Source organism: Melopsittacus undulatus, chromosome 19, assembly GCF_012275295.1.
Source record: "Melopsittacus undulatus isolate bMelUnd1 chromosome 19, bMelUnd1.mat.Z, whole genome shotgun sequence".
NCBI classification, from domain to species: Eukaryota; Metazoa; Chordata; class Aves; order Psittaciformes; family Psittaculidae; genus Melopsittacus; species Melopsittacus undulatus.
In genome coordinates this window covers 1,125,606-1,146,790 of record NC_047545.1, presented here as the reverse complement: position 1 = coordinate 1,146,790, position 21,185 = coordinate 1,125,606, and the positions used below count along the sequence as shown (strand labels likewise).

At 61.1% G+C, this 21,185-nt stretch overlaps 2 protein-coding genes across 6 annotated transcripts; both read right to left on the bottom strand.

Annotated features, from left to right (window-relative positions):
- Positions 1-164: 164 nt before the first annotated feature.
- Positions 165-10,141, bottom strand: KCNN1 (potassium calcium-activated channel subfamily N member 1). 2 transcript variants are annotated; one of them, XM_034070997.1, is made up of 10 exons: positions 10,012-10,141; positions 5,493-5,608; positions 4,345-4,779; positions 4,175-4,270; positions 3,662-4,080; positions 1,819-1,960; positions 1,626-1,736; positions 1,417-1,544; positions 728-797; positions 165-641 (listed from the first exon to the last, which is right to left on the bottom strand). In XM_034070997.1, exons 3-10 carry the CDS (start codon positions 4,720-4,722, stop codon positions 369-371), a joined length of 1,617 nt encoding a protein of 538 aa, XP_033926888.1. In that variant the 5' UTR covers positions 4,723-4,779; positions 5,493-5,608; positions 10,012-10,141; the 3' UTR covers positions 165-368. The 2 variants fall into 2 exon arrangements, with proteins under 2 accessions (XP_033926888.1, XP_033926887.1); XM_034070996.1 differs by lacking the exons at positions 5,493-5,608; positions 10,012-10,141 and adding an exon at positions 5,017-5,063.
- Positions 10,142-11,813: 1,672 nt separating this feature from the next.
- Positions 11,814-21,052, bottom strand: CCDC124 (coiled-coil domain containing 124). Of its 4 annotated transcripts, none has more exons than XM_034070937.1 (5): positions 20,847-21,052; positions 19,911-20,082; positions 14,177-14,363; positions 13,729-13,843; positions 11,814-13,413 (listed from the first exon to the last, which is right to left on the bottom strand). In XM_034070937.1, the coding sequence occupies exons 2-5, from the start codon at positions 20,067-20,069 to the stop codon at positions 13,209-13,211; spliced, it is 666 nt and encodes a 221-aa protein (XP_033926828.1). In that variant the 5' UTR covers positions 20,070-20,082; positions 20,847-21,052; the 3' UTR covers positions 11,814-13,208. The 4 variants fall into 4 exon arrangements, with proteins under 4 accessions (XP_033926828.1, XP_033926829.1, XP_033926827.1 ...); XM_034070938.1 differs by having other exon boundaries at positions 20,900-21,052; XM_034070936.1 differs by having other exon boundaries at positions 20,889-21,051.
- Between the last annotated feature and the right edge of the window lie 133 nt (positions 21,053-21,185).

Below are 21,185 nucleotides of genomic sequence, written 5' to 3'. Positions count from 1 at the left end.
CCAGAGCCGCTCCATCACCTCCCAGGGCTGCTCCTGACCCCCCCAGAGCCGCTCCATCACCTCCCAGGGCTGCTCCCCTCCACCTCCATGGGATGCTCCATCACCCCTGGCACAGCAGCTCCTGTATCCCCCCGCCTCCCCCCCCCCATAGAAGCCCTCCTGGAGCTCAGGGCTCACTTCCCATCCGGCCATGGGATGCTCCATGGGATGCTCCGGGAGGGGGTTTCCAGCCTCACGCCAGCACAGTGAACGCAGGAAATTTATACAGGGCTTTACAGAACAAAGCTACTGAAATCAGCCACACGATGGCCAAGACATAAAGAGGGGCCCCGCTTGTGTGTGTGTGTGTGTGTGTGTCCTGCACCCCATCATCCGCTGTCCGAGGAGCTGGGGGGGGCGGTGGAGGGGGCGCGGGGGGCCCGTGTTGGGGTGCAGGGGGCGGTGGCAGGGCAGAGCCGGGGGGTCCAGCTCCCCAGGAGCTCACGCTGCTGCTGCCCCAGTGCCTGGCTCACCAGCGCCGGCAGCGCCCGCAGGCTCAGCCCCAGTGCCTCCAGTTTGCTCTCCAGGGCACCCAAGCGCTTCTCCAGGTCCTCGTGGCGCTCCTGCAGCTCCGAGACCATGTCATACATGATGTTCTGGGTCTGGGGAGGGAACAGATGGGGGGGTAAGCACTGGGAGCCCCCTCCCCAGCAGATGCCTCCCCGGGACCATCATCATCATCACTCACCTTTGCCAGGTCCACCAACGTGTTGGCCTGGTCATTGAGCTTCCGCTGCTCCATCTTCACGCTCCTCAACCTGCAGAGACACAGGGAGCAGGGTTAAGGGCAGCGACATCCCCATCGAGCCCACACCCCCTGCAGCACCCCAACATGCAGCCCGCGCCTCCCCACAAGCACAGCCTCCATCGTCACCCCACACACGCTGCCCCCCCCCCAGTTTTGCAGCAAGGAGCCCATGCAGAGGGGGAGCAGCCAGAGGAGAGGAGCAGCCCCGCGGGGTGAACTTACTTCTGAGCTCTGCAGGGACAGGGCAGAACAGAGACAAAACACAACAGCAGGTTTAATACCACCACGAAGAGCGCAGGGAGACGACAGCAGACGCAGCACGAGCCTCCCCACAATGTCCCCCCAAGCTGGGTACCCCTCAATCCACCCCCCCCCCAAAGCAGAAGGCACCCAGAGGCTCACAGCCCCCAGCCCTGCTCCCTGGTGAACACAGACACATCAATCCCCAACCACCTCTGGGGTCACCCCAGCATCATCATCCACATCCCAAACCCCTCGGGAAAGCTTCCCACAGCCGAAATGGGGACAAGGGACAACCTGGCTCCCAACCCCAGGATCCAGGGAAGGAAGTGCCTGGATCCATTGGGATAAATCTCCTGGTAGGAAGCAGGTAAAGGTTTGGCACTTACTGATGGATGGCTTGGAGGAACTTACGCTGGTGTTTTCGAACTTTGGCATGGTCAATCTTCTTCACCAGCTTGGTGTGTTTGTAGATGAGCCACGTTTCCCTGAGTACGTTGGCAGCAGCATTTTTCACCTAGAAGCAGCAGAGCCCCAGGATCAGGGATGGAAGAAGGGGCTGGTCCCATGGTTGATGAGGATGAGGAGAGGCTCTCACCCGCTTTGTTAGCTGTGTATCCATCATGAAGTTGTGCACGTGTTTCTCTGCTTTGGTGAGCTCCAGCTTCCTGGCAACCACAGCAACCACCAGTGCGGTGCAGCCGGCACCCTGTGGGCACAGAGCCCCCCGGTGAGGGCAGGAGCAGGGGGCTCAGCGCTGTGTCCCCCCCAGTCCCGATGCTGGTGCTCACCATGATGCCGGTGAGCAGACACACGCCCTTCCCACAGTAGGTGTGTGGCACCATGTCCCCGTAGCCGATGGAGAGGAAGGTGATGGAGATCAACCACATGGCCCCCAAGAAGTTGCTGGTCACCTCCTGCTTGTCATGGTACCTGCCCAGGGCCCAATGCGGCTGCTGTCACGGCATGGGGCCGGTGCCACCACACACCCCTCACTGTGCCCATCGGTGGCTGCAGCCAGGAGGGTCCCCAAGCTCCCAGCCATGCTCCTGGCACAGGGGGACACTGGGTATGGCCACCCAGGGGTGAGGACAGCCCCCGGAATGAGGGTAACAGGTGATGGGTGCGGAGCAGCAGCCTCCAGACCTGGATGGCAGCAACCTCCATCCTCCTGAAGCCCCCACTGAGATCTCAAAGCACAGGACATGGGTGCGACCGCTGGACCCCCAAAGGTAAGGGACACCCCATCCCTGCGGAGCAGGTCAGGGATGGCTGCACAGACACAGAACTGAGCACTCATCACCCCACAACCCCCCCCCAGCCCGAGCAAGCCCAGTGGCCCTGAGGCCACTGTGGGTGTCACTGGTGGGGGGAACACTGTGCTTTAGGATATCAACCATGGATGTGGATGGTTGTGCCCTGTGCCCCCCACACCCTCCCTGAGGGACCCCCGGCCATGGGACAGGGACATGCAGGGAGCAGTGGGGAGCCAGGGGGTAGAACAGGGGATGGAGCAAATGGGAACAAGCTGGGGGGGGGGGGGGGGGCTGAAGCGAGCAGCGAGGCATTTAGGATTGCTGCACCCCTCCTTTGGGCTTGGAACCTCAGCCAGCCCCACAGGGCCACCAGCCCAAGGATGGCAGCCCATGGTGTACCCCAGCCTGGGGCACAGGGGCTGTGGTGCCCCTTCCTCCTCTCCATCCTCTCCAGGAACACCCGAGGCTCCTCTGTGCTTGCTAAGAAAGGGAAACACGGAGCAACAGCCAGAACCACAGGAAAGCCCTTTGGAGACTGCTCAGAAACACGGAGGATCCAGAGGCTCCTCTGGCTCAGCTGTGCTCCTTGCTGGGGGCTCCCCCCCCACTGGGGTCACCCCAGGACCTGCAGTGACTCCTGCGGCAAACCCATCCCTCCAAGAGCACCCTGAGAGCTGGGGCAGCAGCACCCACACTCCAGGCCCCCCATACACTGCAATGGGACCCCTCATGCCCCCAGCACAGGGGGTACAGAAAGCAGCTGCTGAGGTTCCAAGCAGAAAAGGGCTCTGGCCCCTTTCAGTGCCCAACAGCCTCTTTGCTCCCACCCAGGTCCTTGACAGCCTCCCCCCATGCTGGCTGCAGCTAATCCTAAACCCTGGGTAGCAGAAGCTGGGGGGGACGTCCCGTGCAGGTCCCTGGGGTGACTCACAGTTTGTCCCTGCAAGCAGTAGAGTATCAGGGAGGGAAAACAAGAGCAGTTAATGCACGTCCCAGGGGCGGATCAGCTGAGAAGGGACGAGCACGGGCTGGGCACCGGCACAAGCATCCCGGCATCCCGGCAGGCACAGCTGAGGAGCACGGGCCACATCCCATGTGAGACCCCCAGCTCCTCCTGATGCACCCCAGGGAGCTATGGGGGGGGTTATGAGAGGGCTGGGGGTCCAGCCACCCTCTCCTCGCCTTGGTTTTGGCTTGGTAAAAGCACTGTGGCCAGCACTTGAGACATGAGGGTTCCACTGGGGAGTTCTGCCCCTCTTCTCCAAGGGGATTCTTCTCCAAGGGGATTCTTCTCTCCCCATAGCCCAGCAGGGTCTGCACCGTGTGTCCTCAGCTGCACCCCAGCCCTGTGCCCCCCACCGGAGAGCACCCCCCGCACCTCTCGCACACTCGGACTGTCCAGGCAGCGATGATCCAGGAGGAGATGCTGAAGACGAGGAGGACAGTGCCAGGGCAGATGGTCATGAGGGTCTTCATGACGAAGCGGGTGTTGAAGTTGATCTTGTTGAGGGCACCAATGCTGCGGGAGGAGGCGTCAGTGAAGAGCTTGCTGTGCAGCAGCATGACGCGCCCGATCAGGTACAGCCGCAGGAACATGGGGATGGAGAGGATGATGTCCACGTCGGCGTCGGCCACCGAGGCCGCATAGGTGAAGGCCAACCGTGCCGTCCAGGTGAAGAGGTACTGCCCGGGGATGGGGTGGATGGCGCAGACGATCAGCTCCAGCGCAATGAAGAAGATGCGCTCGTAGGTCATGGCGATGCGCCAGTCGTCGGCACCGTTATCCACCATGAAGAGCTGCAGGGAGGAATGGAAGGATGAGTGGGGATGGGTGCTAGGACCCCCGGGGGGGTGCAGCCCCAATGAGCACCCCCTGATGGGTGCCTCTCACCTGGATCTCCCTGGCGTGGTACATGACGATGAGCCCCAGGAGGATGATGGTCGAGAGGCTGATAAGGCATTTCAGTGCAAACGAGTACGAGGACTCCTAAGAGGAAGCAGGCACCATGAGCCTGGATGGACCTACCCAGGCTCCTACCATCCCCCCAGCGCTCCCCCTACCTTGGTGTAGACCCCCCAGGACAGCTCTGTCTCCGTGACCATGACCACGATGCCAAACATCCCAAAGATGAGGGCATAGTCGCTGAGGCGCTTCCTCTTCTCAAAGAGGGCTCTCCGGTGCCCCAGCTTGTACCCAATGTTCTGGTTCCTCCGGGGTCCCGGGTCCCGGTCCTCGGCTGCATCCTGCCCTGGGGCTGCTGCCCCTTCGGGATCCAGACCCCCGGGCTGCTCCGGCCTGGACACCACCACCTCGAGGCCAGGGGAGCGGCGCGGCCGCAGCGGTTGGGTCTCGGTCTCCAGCGGGTGCAGGGTGCGTGTGGATGTGCTCAGAGGGCCCCGGGGCCGTGCCAGCCCCCCATTGTACCGGCAGCTGCTCATGGCTCTGGCAGGGGGGGCACCGAGCGATCCTGCATGGCTCAGCGGCGCCGGGGCGACCTGCGGGACACGGCACCGGCGTCGAGTCCCCGGCACCCGGGGCACGTGCTGCCCATGTGCCGGTGCCGACGGACGTGCCCTGCCGGTGGGGACGTGTCCGTGTCCCACACACGGGGCTCGGAGCAGCCTCCCCCCCCCCCTCCCCCCGCGGTGTCCCCGGTACCGGCCCCTGCCCGCGGCCCCGCCGGCTCCCTGCGCGCTCCCGCGGCCCCCCCGGCTCCGGGCCCCGCTCGGTACCTGCCGCCGCTCGGGCCCCGCCGCTGCCGCCGCCGCAGCCCCGTCCGTCCCGGGGGCGCGCGGCGGCGGGACCAGAGCGCTCGAGGGGGCGGGGCGAGGGCGGGGAGGGGGCAGCTCATTGGCGGAGAGCATCCACGCCTCCCCGTGACGTAAGACGCGCCCCGCCCTACGCCCCGCCCCCGAGCTCCCCGCCCCCCTCCATGCGCTCCCCGCTCCCCCAGACCCCGCACAGATCCGCACCCCCCCCTCACACCCGTAGCACCCCCCCCATCACCCCCTCCCTCCCAGGCTCCATTGCGCTGGTCCCCTGCATCCGAAACCCCTTATCCTCCCCCCCATGCACCCCCTCGTGCACCCCTTCCATCCTCCCCATGCCACCCTCAGCATCCCCACTACATCCCCTCATCCCCCCTCCATGCACCCCCTCCCCACTCACCACCCCAACGCCGCAGCAGCTCCCTGCACCCACCCCATACCTGCTCGGGCTCCCCGGGTCCAGCCAGGTGGGGCCTTGAGGCATCAGGGGGTGCAGGGATGGGGCCTGGCGTTGGGGGGGTCCGGGGGCCCTGGTGCCATGGACTGCCCTCCACACCTGGCCACAGAGAAGATGTGGTGTTAGGGTGTCCCCAAACACCCCCAAGGGGGTCGCTGCGTCTCACATCCCTGCTGTGCACCTCAAGGCCCCACAAAGCCAGGCAGCCCCCCCCCAGCACTGGGGGGTCCCACAGCAGCGAGCACAGACACCGCAGCAGGAACTGCACCACTGCAGCCAGCACCGAGCCCAGCACTGCCAGCCCCAGTGCACGGTGGTTGTGCAGCACCAGCAGCCCCACTGCACAACAGGCTGCACTGCACAAAAGGCCCCGTTGCACTACGGGCTGTGTTGCACGAACAGCCCATTGCACAATGGGCTGCGGTGCATGAACGGCCCCATCACATCAACAGCCCCACTGCACACCGGGCTGTGTTGCACAAACACCCCATGCACACCGGGCTGCACCGCACCAACAGCCCCGTTGCACAACGGGCCTCAACACCCTAGTGCAGGGCCCACGGTGGCACTGACAGCACCAGCAGCACCGGGGCTGGTCCCTGCATGGGGAACCAGCAGGGTTCTGGCCTCTCCCCTTGTGGCACTGCAGCTCCTGGATCTCTGGTCTCCTGCTGCAGCCCATCCCGGTAACATCCCTAACCTGGCATCGCTGCATCCCCCACCTTGTCCTCATCCCTCCTGGTACAGGGACACTGCTGCCACCAGCATCCCCCACCCACAGGGACCCCTTCCCCATTCCCAACGGGCACACTGCAGATGGGGACGGTGTTTTCCTGCCCCTCGGGAGCAGCGGCCAGGCTCCGGTACCGGCTGCTCCCGGTGTGCATCCGGCGGTGCTGGCTCCCCTCCAGAGCCGGATCATTTGCTCTCAATTCTGCCAAATTTATCGCAGGAAAATGGGCTCCGATTTCCTTTTACTGTTCAGATGGGGAATAAAACCCTACCTGGAGGGGAGGGGATGTGGTGTTCCAGGGCTCCGGCCCCAGGCCCCTTCAAAACAGTGGTGCCAGAGCTGTGCCAGGGCCCAGCACTCACCCCATGGCCTGTAAAACTTCTTGGCACCAGGAATGGGGCGGGTGAAGCCACCTCCGATGGGTGACAGTAAATATCTCCTTAACCATCACTCTGTGGTCATGTCCACTAACAGCTCCTACTGACGGCAATCCAAATGTGCCCTATTAAATCCTCCCCCTGTCAGGACATCCGTAGGGATGTTTCCAGCAGGATTCAGCACCCCGAGGGTTCATTCAAACTGAAGGCCAGAGGGGGTCCCTGCCCCTTGTCCCTTGTCTGTAGCCAGTGGCTGCATCCCCAGGGATGCTTGGGCAGGATGTGCAGCACAGGAGCACCCAGTGTCACCCCCCATCACAGGGATGGGATCATGGTGTGTACCCCTGGCCTCAGCCATTGAATGTCCTTGAGCCAAGCCCTGAGCACTCAGCAGCTCCCAGTGATGGGGCAGCCCCAGTGTCACCGGAGGGCTCCTGTCACCCCACAGCAGCACTGGGACATGCTCTCACCTTCCCAGAGGGATGTGGGGGGGTCATTGGGGACATGGAGGGGATCCTTCCATCAGATGTCACCGGCTTTAGGCTCTGGGTGGGATGGCAACTGTGAGAACAGGGGTCCTAAGGAGGACTCTGGGGCAGCAGCACCTCACCCAGCACATCAGTGACACAGATGGGGGGAGCCCTGGTTTAAACCCGGTCTAACTGGGCTGCAGCAGCCCCCACAGCCCCGGGGGTGGCTGTGCGGTGTCAGTGGGACACTGCCCCCCCCCGTGCCCCGCAGCACAGTGATGGTGTCGGGAGCAACTGCAGAGGAGGAGGGTGCAGCTAAAAATAGAGGTGGGCAGTGAAAGGCTCCCGCTGGGGATTTAGTTATCACCCGCTCGCTAATTCCTGCTTGGGAATTGCGGCCCGGGCAGGGAGGGGCAGGAATTTGGGGGAGCAGCGGGTGCCATGGCCATGGAACGGCTGCCATGCTGGGGGGAACCAGGAACCCCCCCACTATGGCACAGGGACTCATGGCACAACCCCTGCTGCCAGCACGGGCTTTGTGGGTGCACAAAGTGCATCAGACCCCTTGCAGCCCTCCCCTTGTCCTCCCAAACATCCCGCAGTGGCCCCAGTTCCCACTGCCACCGAGCCCTGGCCATATGTCCCAGGCTGTGGAGCATCTGCCGGTGCCAGCAGGAGCCTCCGGCCCCCGCACACGCGCTGCCATGGGGCTGGATGAAGGGTGAGCACTATTGCTGCCTTACGAGGGTAGGGCAATGGGGCTGACCACGGTTTTGGGACCATCTGAGCCCCTTTGGGCTGGCAGAGGCATCAGCATAAGGCCACTAAGCTCCCAAAGAGACCAGGATAGCACAGCCAAGCCCTTGCCACTGTGGGACCCCCAGTCCACCAGCAGCCAGCCCCCCCCCATCCCTCCATGTCCACCCTGGTGCATCAGGGTGGGTGCAAAGGGGCAGAGCCCTGTACCAGGGATGCCCAACAAAGCATGGGGTTGTGGGGAGGGGTCGGTCTTTGGGTCCCATATCACAAAGGGAGCTGCACAGAACGGCACATGGGGACACGCGGGGACACCCGAAGCTCCCATCCCCATGTAGGGGAATCCCCGGCTTTTCCTGGGGTCTCCCTGCTATAAATCCTCCCCGGAGCCTCACCAGGACACCGTGGGGCTGGATCGGGCCATGGAGGGACGGCAGCGACAGCACCTGCGTCCCCATGGCCTCCCCAGTCCCCTCTTAGCACAAGGGGACCCCGGTCCTCAGCCCTCCCACCTCGGGAGGGGGACGGGGACGTGCAGTGGGGCCCCCCTACCTGTGCGGGTGCCCGCGGGGTGCGGTGCGGAGGGGGGGCCAGGGCAGGTTCCCCCCTTTGTCCCCAGACAAAGCCGCCGCGCAGGGTCCTCCTGCCGCCGCCCCCCCCCGCCGCTCGGCTCCGGCGACAGACAAAGCCGCTCCGCCTGGCTGCCCCCCGGGCACCGCGGACACCCCCGGGCAGCCAGGGGGGATCATGGGGGTCCCCGCAGCCCCTGTGGGGTACGGAGGGCGCCCCTAAACCTCGCAGAACCCTATGGAGAGCCCCACGAGCGGGATGTGGGGAGGGGGGTCCCCGACACCGAGGGGGGGTCCCCGCGGCCACCGACCCTGCGCAGGGACCCCAAGGTCACAGGGAAGGGCAGGAGGGCCCCGCGCACCCAACCGGCTCGACGGCTGCACGTCGAGGCCACGAGCGGCCGGTACTGCCGGGAGCCCCCAGCACCAGCCCCGGGCTCGGCCCTGCCATGGGCTCGGGTCCTGCCAGGACCGGTAACACTGCACGCCGGTGTCACACCGGAGGGGTGAGGAGCAGGGGGGCTCTGGTTGCGGTGGGTGCTAAGCTGGGTGCTGGCTCCCTCGGGCCTGTCCTTGGGGCCATGGCCACCGGTGCTGTGCCCGCAGCCAAACCCGTCACCAGGGAGCAACAAGAGCCCCCCGTTCTCTCAACCGGTTGGGCTGCGCTCCCTTCACAGCCTCACGGCTTCAGTCCCTGCGGCCACACTGTCCCCAAGGACAAAGATCCCCCAATCCCTTGACTCCAGCAGCAGGGATTGCCCACAGCAAAGGGTGTCCCCCACACCCAGAGGAACCCATCACAGGGGTCCCCACCGGTGCTGCCCACAAGGCTCCCACCGTTGCCATCCCTGGGGTTCCCCCCCCCCCGTTATCCCCCCCGCGCCTGCTCACTTGCCACGGCCCCGTGCTCTGGGGGGCGCCGGGACGAGCCTCGGTACCGGCTGAGAGCCGCGGTCCTCGGTGGGGCCGCGGCCGCCGGAGCGCGGTGGTGATGGCAGCCGAGCTCCGGCGCGTGTGGAAGCCGCGGAGCGGGGGGGGGGGGGGGGGAACCGGGGGTGCTTCCCCGCCCCGTGCCCCCCCCGCACAGCGGGCACTGACCTTGAGGCCGCGGCGCCCGCGGAGGAGGGGGCAGGACGGTATTTATAGCCCGGTACCGTCGCTCCCATCGTGTCCCCATTGTCGCTGCCCCAACCCCCCCCCCCGGCTCCCCGGGGGTGCTGGTCCCGCACCCCCAGAGCCTCGGGGTCCCTTTCCCATCCTCCTCTGCCCCTCTGCAGCCCCATTGCTCGGGGGGAGGGTTCCACACGAGCTGGGAGGGTCCCCATGATCCAGGGAATCCCCTAGAATCAGGGGGATCCCCAGGAGGGAGAGGAGATCCCAGGAATCAGGGGGATCCTCGAGGGGGGGAATCCCCAAGAGTCAGGGGGTTCCCCAGCACCAGCAGCTCTCCAGGAGCTATGGGGGGTGTTCCAGAAGCTGGGAGGATCCCCCGGAGCCTGGGGGGGAAGCCAGGAATGAGGGGGAACCTCGGGAGCTGGGGGGGGGGGGGGATCCCAGGAGCTGCGGGGGTCGGGTTCCCCCATCCCAAAGCACCCACCTGCAGACAGAGCCCGACCTCCGCTGCCTCCGGGCGCTGCCGCCGGTGACCATGGCCTGGCGTCGGTGGGGAGCCCGGTGCGGGGGGGGGTTCCGCCGGGGGCCGGGGGCGCCTCGGGTCCCGCCTGGCCCCACGCGGCTGCTCCGTGCCTCGGTTTCCCCAGTGCGGGGAGGGCCGGGGCGGGTGCGGCGGCGGCGGCGCCGGTGCTGCCGTGGCTCCGCTCCCCCCGCGCAGCCGCGCACGGCGGCAGCCCCGCTATTGTCTGCGGCTAAATATAACCGCACCGGGCTCCCCCGCTGCCGGCTGCGGGCACCCACGGCACTGCCAGCACCGGCACCGGCACCGGCAGCAGCCACCCGCCGTGCCCCCGTTGGGAGCAGGACCCGGCGCCCACAGCGGCACCGGGACCGTGCGGCCCCATCCTGCGGTGGGGAACTGGGGTCCTCCTCCCGGCGGGGCCCGGCTCCATGTGCATCAATCACACGGGGGGGGGTGGATGGGCAGCGGAGATGGGGGTGAGCTGGAGGCAGTGAGCGGAGCCCCGGGGGGGTGGGGGGGGTACAAGGGGGGGGTGAATGAAGCGAGTGTGCCCGGGGGGGGGGGGGATGAGCACCCCCGTGCGCGTGCACGTGCGGCTCCGTGCGCGTGTGCAGGGGTCGCACACGCAGCCTCGTGCCCGGCTGCTGCAGTGCGGGGGGGGCCATGGTGCAGAGAGCGATCCACGAGGGGAGGGGCTGCGGGGGGGGGGATGCCCGGGGGGGGGGGGGGGGGGTGTTCCCGGCACGGCGCTGCGGGGATCCCAGGCCTCGTGACCGCCTCCCCCCCCCCCCGGATTCCCCGCCCCCGCAGAGGAGCAGCCCGTTGCCATGGCAGCCGGGGGGGGGAATCCCCGGAGGGGCGGGGTGGGGAAACCCCCCCTCCCCTCCCCCCCCCGGCCGGAACTCCTTTGCTAAGGGGGTGCCCCTGCAGTGTGTGTGTGTGCGGGTTTCCCTCATTAACCCCTTCCTGCACCGGGGATCCCCCATCACATCCCCTCTTTACAATGTGGGGGCTCTGTGTGTGTGTGTCCCGATCTCCCCCATCAATGGATACCCCCCATTTATCCCTTCTTTGCAAGCAGGAGCCCCCCAACCTGCACTGGAGCAGTTCCCCTTCCCTAGCAATGGGGAATCCCTTCCCCGCATCGGGGAGGGGCAGCCCTCCATTAATCCCCCCCCCCAGCAAAGCAAGGGTGGGTCACTGCATCGTGCCCCTGTATCACGAGAGGGGTCCCCTATGTCACAGGGTGGGGGTTTCCTTCCCCAGGTGCTGCTATGGGGGCTCAGCCTCCAGCGCCCCAAGGCAATGGGGGGGCCCCTCTGTGCCGCAGCCCCCCCGGGGGAGCAGCACAGCACTGCCGCAGTGTCAGGGAGGAGGAGGGGGAGGAGGGTGGGCTCTGCTGCACAAAGCCAGAGCTGCGCAGGAGCTGAAGGCCTCTGCACCATGGGGGGGAGCAGGCGAGGGCAGGGAGGGGGGACCCCCGGATCCCCCCCACCCCATGAGGGGGAACACTGCAGCCTGGAGGGGGGGTCAGGAGAAACACTCGTGAGTCCTTGGGTCACTATGAGGGGCTGGGGGGGATTCACCTTCACTACTACAGCTGAGTCACACACACACACACACCCTGCTGGGGCAGGGGCATAAAGGGGTTTTCCCACCCCAAATCCCTAATCCAGGCAGGAATTGACTCCAGAAGGATCTTCAGCCACCATTCAGAGGAAGAATCCCCCCTTTCCCCACCCTTCTTCATCACGTTCAGAGGGTTGGGGTTTATTGTTTTTAATGGGGTTCAAACACAACAAACTCCTCACAGAACAGGGGCGGGGGGGAAACACAGACCCTGGCCCAGCTGCCACCTCAGCAGGGGGCAAGAGAGCCCCCACACAGCCGCTGCTGCTCCTCAACGCACCACAGTGCAAATGCTGCTGCTGCCTCCAAGGATCCCTGAGGATCAATCCTGTGCAGGAATAGGGGCCACTCACTGCCCGGGATGAGCCCTCGTGGTGCCACACCATGGGAAGGAATGCCAGTGGGATGCTGGGCCAGCCCTGGGGTTGGCATTCCCTGCTGATCTGCACCAACAGCAACAGGCATGGGTTTAGGTCATAGGAAGGAGTTTCATTCCCAAAGGAGACCAGAAGAGATGTGAGAAGGGAAGAGAGGAAATCCCAGTGCTTGGTCATGGAGAGGGGCTCACCCATGGAGTACTGTCACAGGCAGGTTCATGCCCTTGGCGCAGCAATGGCTGAGCCAACATTCCCAGTATCCTTCCACAGGCTCCTGCCTGAGCCTGGGAGCAGTCAGGGGAAGCAGCAGCTTCCCTCCTGGAGGCAGCTCATTGGTTGTGCAGGGTCACAGCCCCTCCAGGAGCTCCTGTCCCACCAGCAACGTGTGGGCAAGGCCACCAGGGAGGTGACAGAGGAGTGTGACACCAGTGTCCTGCAGGGATTGCACTGTGCTGGGGATTTATCCTCTTCCTCCTTGAAGATGGAAGGTTATTTTCTCTCTTCCCCTGTAACTCTTTGCTGACAGAGCTTCTGCTCCCATTGTGGTTCCTCCTCCCCATCTAACTCCAGTCGAGACCCAGAGGTGGCTGGCAGCAGGCAATGCCAACAGCAGTCCCAGTCTGGAGTCAATGTGGGGACATCCCAGCACCCAAGATGACACAAGCAACAGCGGGCAGGTCCGTTCCTCATGGTGCTTGCAAGAAATACTCACCCTGCAGAGGATGAGGATGCAGCGCAGCCATGGCAGAGTTGGGGTGATGCAGTCTGGGTGAGATCCAGCCTGGAAGTGGTTCCTGGGGGGTCCCCACCTTGGCAGGCAGCAGCACTGAGACTGCACCCTGGGAGCACTGAATGGCTACAAGTGAGTTAGTAGCTTGGTTTTCTTGTAAGACATGTGGCTTGGGGGACAGGAAGGTGGTAGTGGTGTGTCCTGGTTGTGCTGCACCAGCACGCCCAGGGGGACAGGACCATGCCAGGGTCCTGAGCTGTGGCCTCGTGCTTATCTTAAATCCAAGAACAGACAGAAACTGGGGGTAGGGAAAGGGAAACAGAAGGAGAGGAGGCTCCTCGTGTCTCCTGTCAGGGAGGAGAACCCTGGGGGCTTCAGCCCACTGTCCGGGGGGTGGTGTGGGTGATTGCTCAGCTCTAGTTCTACTTTTGGCTGTTGTAAGCCTTGTGCCGCTGGTTCATGGGGTTTTCTGGAGACTTCATCCACTCCTTCTTGAGGAGCTGCTTGAGCTGGGACAGGCGCATGTTGGGGTTCTCCTGCTTCAGGCGCGGCAGGTTGAGCTCTTCGAAGGCGGTGAAGGCAGCTTTCATCCGGCGCTCCGGGTGCCGATCCAGGTCATTGGCAACGCTGCCAGGAGGGAATTCAGAGGGAGCCACATGTCAGAGCCACCTCCAGCAGCACCACTAAACCCCTGTCAGCACAACCAAGTGCCTACAGAGTAACTCGGGTGATAAAGCAGGAAGCCCTGTGATACTCCTCCCACCACTTCAAACACTCTCCAAAGAACAACAGGCCAAGGGACAGCTCCTGTTCTTGCTGTTGAGATAGGAACTGACAAGCAGAGCACAAAGAGGAGACAGTTCTGGTGGAGGATGTGCAAGGATTTCTCCAAAGGGAAGCAACACCTTCGAAGGAGAGCACTGCTGCGATACAGCCACATACCTGAGGACAGCAATGGCATCTTCAATTGTTCTGGCCTCCACTGATCCTTCCTCCAGTACCCTTCTGTTGACGTTCTCTTCCAAGGGCACCTCCAAGTGAGTCTTCTCCTTCTCCACTGCACAGGGAAGGGGGGAAAAGAAGAGCTGTGAATGTCAAATCCAGCCTGTGCAACACCCTCAGAAGGTTTTCCAAAGCACCCTGAGGAAACCCAGGCAGAGCTCAGTCTCAGCCCTCTACAGCTCTGTTCCTCCACCTCAAGGTGACAGGAGGTTTCTTCCTCCCCCCATCTGAACGTTAGACCCAGCAAAGCATGCAGCACACAACAGCTACAGGCAGCTCTTGCTTTCCAAACACCTTGTCCATCAGCAAGAGTGAGTGCAGAAGGAAGAGTCCCCTTCCCACTCCCAGCCCCCGTGGCCTTCAGGGCCTTTCTATGGTGACACCAAACCTGTCTCTGCATTCTCCTTCTGCTGCTGGTCTTTCCTGATTGTCTCTTCGATCTGGGCCCTGGTGACTTTGCCTGGAGTAACCTGCTTGGGTGACTTCCCCTTCAGCTTTGAGTCCTCCTCCTCCAGCAGGCGCTGCAGCTCCTTCTTGCGCTCCAGCTGCTCCAGGCGCCGCTTCTCCCTCTCCTCCTGAAGGGAGAAAGGACCAGCTCACCTCCACCCTTACACCTCCAGAGGGATCCAACCAGCCCTTGCAGGAGAAGGGTACCCTGCTAGAACAGGAACAGGCACCTCACTTCTGTAGCTAATGCAGCACTGACCTCCTCCTGTCACAGGGGACGTTGGCTGGTTCCCCCCAGTGAGACAGTGATAGATTGGCCCTTTGAAATAACCATTCCCTGCCCTGTCTGCACCCACACACGGGCTCCTTGGGATGGCAGGACTGTGAAACACAACCCTGATGATAATCACATTAAGTTCTGCACTTTAAGAGGTGGTCAGAGGTTGAAAGTTCAGCAGTTGTTTGAGAAAAGCCAGTCAAGAGGCTGAATTCACCCTCAGGTCTGGCTCAGGGCAAGCAGGGAGACCAAATTCAACAAGCAGTGCAGCTCCTGTGGGGATTTTCAAGTGCTCCTCAAGGAGGTTAAGAGCCACTTGGCCCTCCAAGGCCCAGGGAAGAGGCTGACAAGACTATGCAACAAGCCCTTAAGGGCTTTCAGCACTTTGGCTTCGAGTTTTCTTCCTTCTCTCCCCTGCAGAAAGGAAAACAAGTGCAGTGTCACAGGCTTCAGAGCATTTCCTACCTCCGTTAGTTACATGGACACTTAATTCTGGCTCTCATCCATTATTCACTGGGATGGCTCAAGGAACTGATGGAGCATTAATGGAATGGGTTTATTCAAAGGCAGCAAACCCAGCCCAGCAGTAACACAACCCGCTACCATCCCTGTCCAAGGAACAGGAGCAGAATTATGCATGCTGGGGTAGGGCCCACTTGAGACACATGAGCAAGGCTGGGCTTTGAGACTCTATGAAACAAAAGAACCCCCTAAGCTGCTCCACAGCTCAAGAGTTTAAAGCAAACCTCATAAAAAACAGAATCAAAGCCTACAATTGCTGAATTAAATCACCCCCTCAGGCTGCTGCTGTTTGCATCAAGGACCAGGCCTTTCAAAGGGAAGGGAAGGAAAAGCTCACCCAGCAAGGATGGGAGCAGCTGGGCCAGGATGGGAAAACAGCCTGTGGAGGGATGGAGCCTTTACTGCAAGTGGCAGTCTTCGAAGTCTTGGTCATTTAGTGCTCAGTGCCTTGAGCCACAGCACTGGGGTGTTATTTCCAAGTGCAAACTCACTTCTTTAAGCCACCAGCTCCAGCTTTCCCTGCCCAATGCTCTCTTGTGGGGCCTCTCCCTCTTCTAGCAAAGGCTGAGTAAACAAGTGTCCTCAGGCTTCCAGATCAGGAAGGGTTTTTGCCACTCCTGCAATAGGCAGGGTGTCATACGAAGGGGAAGGCTGCCTTTATAATGGATACACAGGGATATGCCTGAGCAAGAGCCACCAGGATGCTCTGCCACCTCACTCAGCACAGCTCCGGCTCCGGATGGGATTTCCAGCTCTTTTGAGGATGAATGCAGAAAAGCTCCTCAAACTGGACAGTTTAATGTGGCAGAACAGAAGGAGACACCCAGAACTCACTGAGGGTCCAGCAGTCAGGTGGAATAAGCCATTTAATTCAATGTAAAGCACATGCAAGAGAAGCAGCACTGTGTACTGCTGGTACTGGTACCGTGCCTGGAGCACGGACTGGTGCAAGTGTCCCAACTCTAAAGCTCAGGGGTGATGAGCAATGTAACACAGAGAAGCTGCTGGCAGGGTGAGCACAGCAAGGCTGCAGGTGTGGTTGTGGCCTTGAATAATTCAGGAGCCACATAAGGAGTGGATACATGAGTACTAAGGTCCTAAAGGAAGGGATCAAGCTAGTTTAGAATAGGACTGTTATTTATAGTTAGAAAAGATTCTTTGATCCATTTATTACACAAAGGGACCTGTCCTCCACTGCAGCCAGCTCAGCATCATCCAGCTCCTGCTGAGACACCTCTGACAGAGCAGGGTAATGCTCTGCTGCCATTCCCAAAGAGGACAGAACCACTTGGCCAAGGGGAAAGAGGCACATGCAGGGGATAGAGGCTTCCTCCTGCCTGTGGGGGACCTCTGATGACTCCTCTCCTCCAGGCTGAGCTATTCTCTGCTCTCTGGCATTTACACCCTAGTTGCTATTTGCAGGCAGTAAATAAGTTGGCACCAAGCCTCAGGTGTCACAAGACCCGTAAAATCTACACACTCAGGCTTCCCTTGTGGCCTCTCACATCCAGGTCTGCTCTGCACCATCTGCAGGGCTTCAAAGCAGCAGCTCTGAGCCTCCTGCTCCCCAAGCCCAAAGCCCCAGGGGCCTGAAGCTGTCAGCTTTGAAGAGACTTCTCAGGTTGGGCCAATCCAAACTAATGCTTTATGCATCAGCTTCAAAGTGCTGATGAAAGAGAGGTTTGGATTTGTCCAAGTGGAACATATCCATAAGAAAACCTGAAAGGATATGAATGATCTTCTGCCTCAACATTGCTGCACTTACAGTAGCAAAGGGGAAGACTCCTTTAGCTGGACACTTCTGTTCCCCAGGATTTATGTGTTGAAATAGGAGTTTCCAGCCTTGCAGAGAACTGACAGGGCAACTCAGAAGAGCTTTAGCTAGGCAGAAAGCAAACCATGTCTCACACACATGGCTTTGAGAGCAAGTGGTCAACTGAAGCAGGAGCACTGCTCATCAGTGTGAGAGCCTGAGGAAGGCTGGAAAGCACTCTGCTCCTTACAGGGCAGGAGGGAAAAGCAACGCACAGAGATGATTCAGTCACAAAGTGAGTGGGGCTTAACCAACCTGGAGCATGGCCAAGCGCTCACCAGGCTCTCTGAGGCACTCCAGAGCTTTGAGATGAGATCAAACACACTCCTTCCACTGCCCACAGCAAGCACCCAAGGGATACTGAAGCCTGAGGAAGTGAGCTCTGGGGTGTGAGCTCTTCCTGGTGTCATCAGCTGTCTTCCCAAGTTACTCATTTGAGCCATCAGAGTTCAGAATTGGGTAGCTGGTACCACACAGTCGTCCTCCAAAGAGGGGAGAACAGTCACTTGCCCTGTTTTGCATTTGATGGGAACAAGAGCTGCTGCTCACAGCTGAGTAATTCCACACTGAATCAGAGAGGAGGGGGAAGAGAAAGTCAGCACTCACCCGCCTGCGCCATCACTGAGAGCTGCAGCCACACAGCCTCCGAGTACTGCTACAGGGAATGAGGAGGGCAGAAAACACACGCCAAGGGAGTCACTGCTCCCTCCTGCACCATCTGCACCCTTCCAGCACTACTTAGCCTATACTTAACTGGAATCATTCCCCAGATCCTGCACACACAAGGTCTTCTTGCTCCTGTATCTCCCACACATCCTCCTTTCACCATTCTCACTGAGTTTGGGAAGCAGATTGGGAATCTGGCTGCATCCCAGCCAGTGAGATCTTCCCATGTGTCCCCAAGGTCACAGAGAGGTCTGACTGCTCCAGCAGATGTAATGATTTGTCATCCTTCCAAGCAGCTTCCCCAGGACACACACGCACGAACCTGTGGCTGTTCCACCACCAGACACACTTTAGGCATCTCTCTGCACAGAGAAAACCCTGCTGGGATCAGGCTGCTGAGGAGCAGGGTGCTGAGCTGGAGGATCTGACCCTTCACAGGAGGAGTGGGAAGGGCCAGGAAGGATGAAAACACCCAAGTGCTGAAAGAGAAGCAGTTACCCAGGTTAAATTCCAGCAAGGAAGATGCAGATCCTGTGCTTTCCAGCTGGAGCTCTGCAGGGAAGGTGCTAGAGGAGGAATCACACATCTTGCAGAGCTCAGATGTTCCTTTATGCATCACAGAGCCAGCAAATGAGCATCGTCCCCTGGCAGCAGGGCTCAGCTCTGGAGCCTGCTCAGAGCAGGGGGGTGATGGTGTTTCAAGAGACCCCAAATCCAGGGTTTGGCCTCAGCAATCCCAAAGGCTTCCAGCCCCTCCGTCCCTTTGGCAGAGCAGGAATCCTGGGGTGCAGTGTTACTGCCATCGCCAGGAGAGTGGGGGAAGAGCTGGAAGAGTGGGAAGGGCTGCTGGGAGCATCCTCCTCCACACAGCACCATCCCTTCCCCAGGGGTGGGAGCTGAGCCCCTGCTGCAGCACACGGCCAGCACCACCTGCAAAGCACTTACTCCTCTAGGGAAGCCTGACTCCTGTGAGCAGTTTAGTTGCTACCCTCTCTAGGATGGGGATGGAAAAGTCATTTGCAATCCACATCCCATCCATGTAGGATGGGCACAGGCAGCTTCTTCCATTCTCCATGGAGATATTCCAGCTGGATGGCACTGGAGAAGCAGTTCAGGAAGACACATCATTCATGTGTTGGCTACTTGCTCAGCCACACAAAGACCCAGCTTAAGCAGGAAGAGCTCCTGTGCACGTGCAATAGAGATGGAGCCTTTCTGGCAGGAGAACTTCCTGTATCCAAGCAGAGAATTCCACTGCTGTGAGGGATTTGTGGGAAGCCAACACACTAAATGAGTGCTCAGGTGAAATTTGGACATAAGAGACCATGGCTCTGCTAATGCAGGGAGAGGGATGGATGATGTCCTGAGTGCAAACTGCCTCACCAGCTTCTCTAAAGCCCAGTCTGGAGCAGGATGGAGCCTGGTTTTCCAGTTAGGAATCCCAGATCCTGACAAAGGGCCCCTCTCCAGCCTGTACACTGCTGGAGGCTGCTTTGGAAGCCCAGTCACTGTTGGCCAAGTCTTAAGGAGAGCACTAAGAAGTCTTCGTTCCAGGAAGTAATTAGGCAGCATTCCAGGATTGGGATGGGGAACAGCACACAGGACTCTGAATGCCAAGACACACATCAGGGGTGAACTCACAGGGTCACAGGTCACTGCTGCCCAGCCAGTGTGTTTGTACCAACACCACCACAGTTCAGAGCAGCACAAACCCAGTAACCCCAAAACCCCATTGATACAATCAGTAGAAGCCCTCTCTGCATAAGGGGAATCACTTCATAAGAGGCAGCAAAGTCATCACAACCGTTCTTTCCACCCAGCCAGAAGGTAGGTTTATCTAACACTGATGCAGGACAACAATAAACCCCAAAGAAGCCAGGAAAGCACATGGAAGTGTTCTGTTATTGAACACAGAGGCTAAGAGGGGGAGCAAGCTGGAGAGAACCCTTTAAGTAAGATGTGTCCTGATGTAACACCAAGGGAGGGAGGAGAACAAAAAGCTTTGGAACCTTTAACCCTGCTGATTTCTTCTTCCCTCTATAACAGTCAAAGACCAGTTAAGAAAGGAAAAGGAAACCAAGCTAAAGAACTCTGCCTGGTCAAGGATCAAGCCCCAAGCAGAGCTCCTGATCTCTCCCTGAGTTCAGTTTTAAGTCATACCAACAATAAAGCTTTTCCTGCCTCCCTTGGGAAACTCTAAAATCCACCATATTTTGGGATTACACAGCAGAGCTCACACTTACTCCCACACTTGGCTTGTTTTAGCTCCCAGAGGAGTCACTAGTTCCAGCTCTTCCACCCAAAACTAAGCTGAGGCCAATATGTGGGGCCAGCAGAGGAGAAGCAACCCCTCCTAAGCAAGCCTGGAGCTCCCCTTCTCCCTGCCCAGCCATTCACCTTCCTCTGTTCCTTCCTCATCACGTGTTTGTCTTCATCCTTCCAGTAGGCATCTTCCAGCTCCTGCTGCCGTTTGGCATCGGCTGCTGCCTTTGCCTCAGCCTTCCTCGCGCGGGCAGCAGCCGACTTGGTGTTTTCTCCTTGGAACTTCTTGGGCATCACTCAAGGTGATCTGCAGAGGAGAGCAAAGGCTTCAGATCCGTGCCCTATAGATCTCAGGTTCATTGTCACCCTGGGAAGCAGGAACTGCTGGAGGTCACCAGGAAGACCCCCTTATTGCCTTGCAATCTCCCAGCTCACCCAGGAAGAATCCTGCTCCCTCCATGCCACAGCCTCAGCCCCTCCTGCCCGTTTATGGTGCTGCACCATGACAGAGAGCACACACTGTGTCACACCCCTCTGACTGCACACACACAGCCCCAAGGACCTGTTCCTGGGTCACCCAGGGAGGAAGAGTCCAGCAGCAGCCTCACAATCAACCAGAGCCCATGAAAGGCCCTTTCCAGGATGCTGCCCATACAGACACTGTGCTCTGGGTCTTAAACCTTCACTTCCAACGGCAGGAACCGACCTGCTAACCAAGAGCCTGCAGAGGAGGGCTCAGGTACAGCCGGCAGCTCTGGCCTCGAGCTCTCAAGAGCCCGGCCTGGATCAAATCCCTTCTCACACACACTCCTGCTCTGGCCCCTCCTGAAGGGCCCTGCCCGCAGCACCCACCGGCTCTGCCCTCAGCACCCACCGGTCCTGCCCTCAGCACCCACCGGCCCTGCCGGCAGCACCCACCGGCTCTGCCCTCGGCACCCACCGGCCCTGCCCTCGGCACCCACCTGCCCTGCCCTCAGCACCCACCGGCCCTGCCCTCGGCACCCACCGGTCCTGCCCTCAGCACCCACCGGCCCTGCCCGCTCCCCCCCCCCCCCCGCCCGCAGCACCCACCGTCCCCGAGGCCCAGGACCCACCGCCCAGGACCCCTCCTACCCAGGCCTCACCGCCCCGGCCGTCGCGCGTGTGTGACGTCACCGCCGTGCGCTGTCGCTCCCACGGCAGGGGAGGGGCGGGAGGAGCGGCGCCGGCGGCTCATTGGGGAGAGTGTGGGGGGGCACATCCCACCGCAGCCGCCATCTTTGCTGAGGGCGTCGCTCGTTCTAGACAACGGCAGGGGGCGAGGCCCGGGGGTGTCGGGGCCCGGGGGTGTCGGGTCCCGGGGGTGTCGGGGCCCGGGGGTGTCGGGGCCCGGTTGGCACAGACCGAGCGGCAGCGCCCACAGCGCGGCGT

Bases quoted from the DNA above. Each gene is read 5' to 3' on its own strand.
- KCNN1 (XM_034070997.1), bottom strand. From the start codon at position 4,722: ATGAGCAGCTGCCGGTACAATGGGGGGCTGGCACGGCCCCGGGGCCCT. The intron at 4,271-4,344 runs GTAGGGGGAGCG...GCTTCCTCTTAG, and splicing joins CCTGGGGGGTCTACACCAAG to GAGTCCTCGTACTCGTTTGC. The intron at 4,081-4,174 runs GTGAGAGGCACC...TCCTCCCTGCAG, and splicing joins ACCACGCCAGGGAGATCCAG to CTCTTCATGGTGGATAACGG.
- CCDC124 (XM_034070937.1), bottom strand. From the start codon at position 20,069: ATGCCCAAGAAGTTCCAAGGAGAAAACACCAAGTCGGCTGCTGCCCGC. The intron at 14,364-19,910 runs GTGAATGGCTGG...TTCTCCCTTCAG, and splicing joins TGAGGAAGGAACAGAGGAAG to GAGGAGAGGGAGAAGCGGCG. The intron at 13,414-13,728 runs GTATGTGGCTGT...CCCTCCTGGCAG, and splicing joins GATGCCATTGCTGTCCTCAG to CGTTGCCAATGACCTGGATC.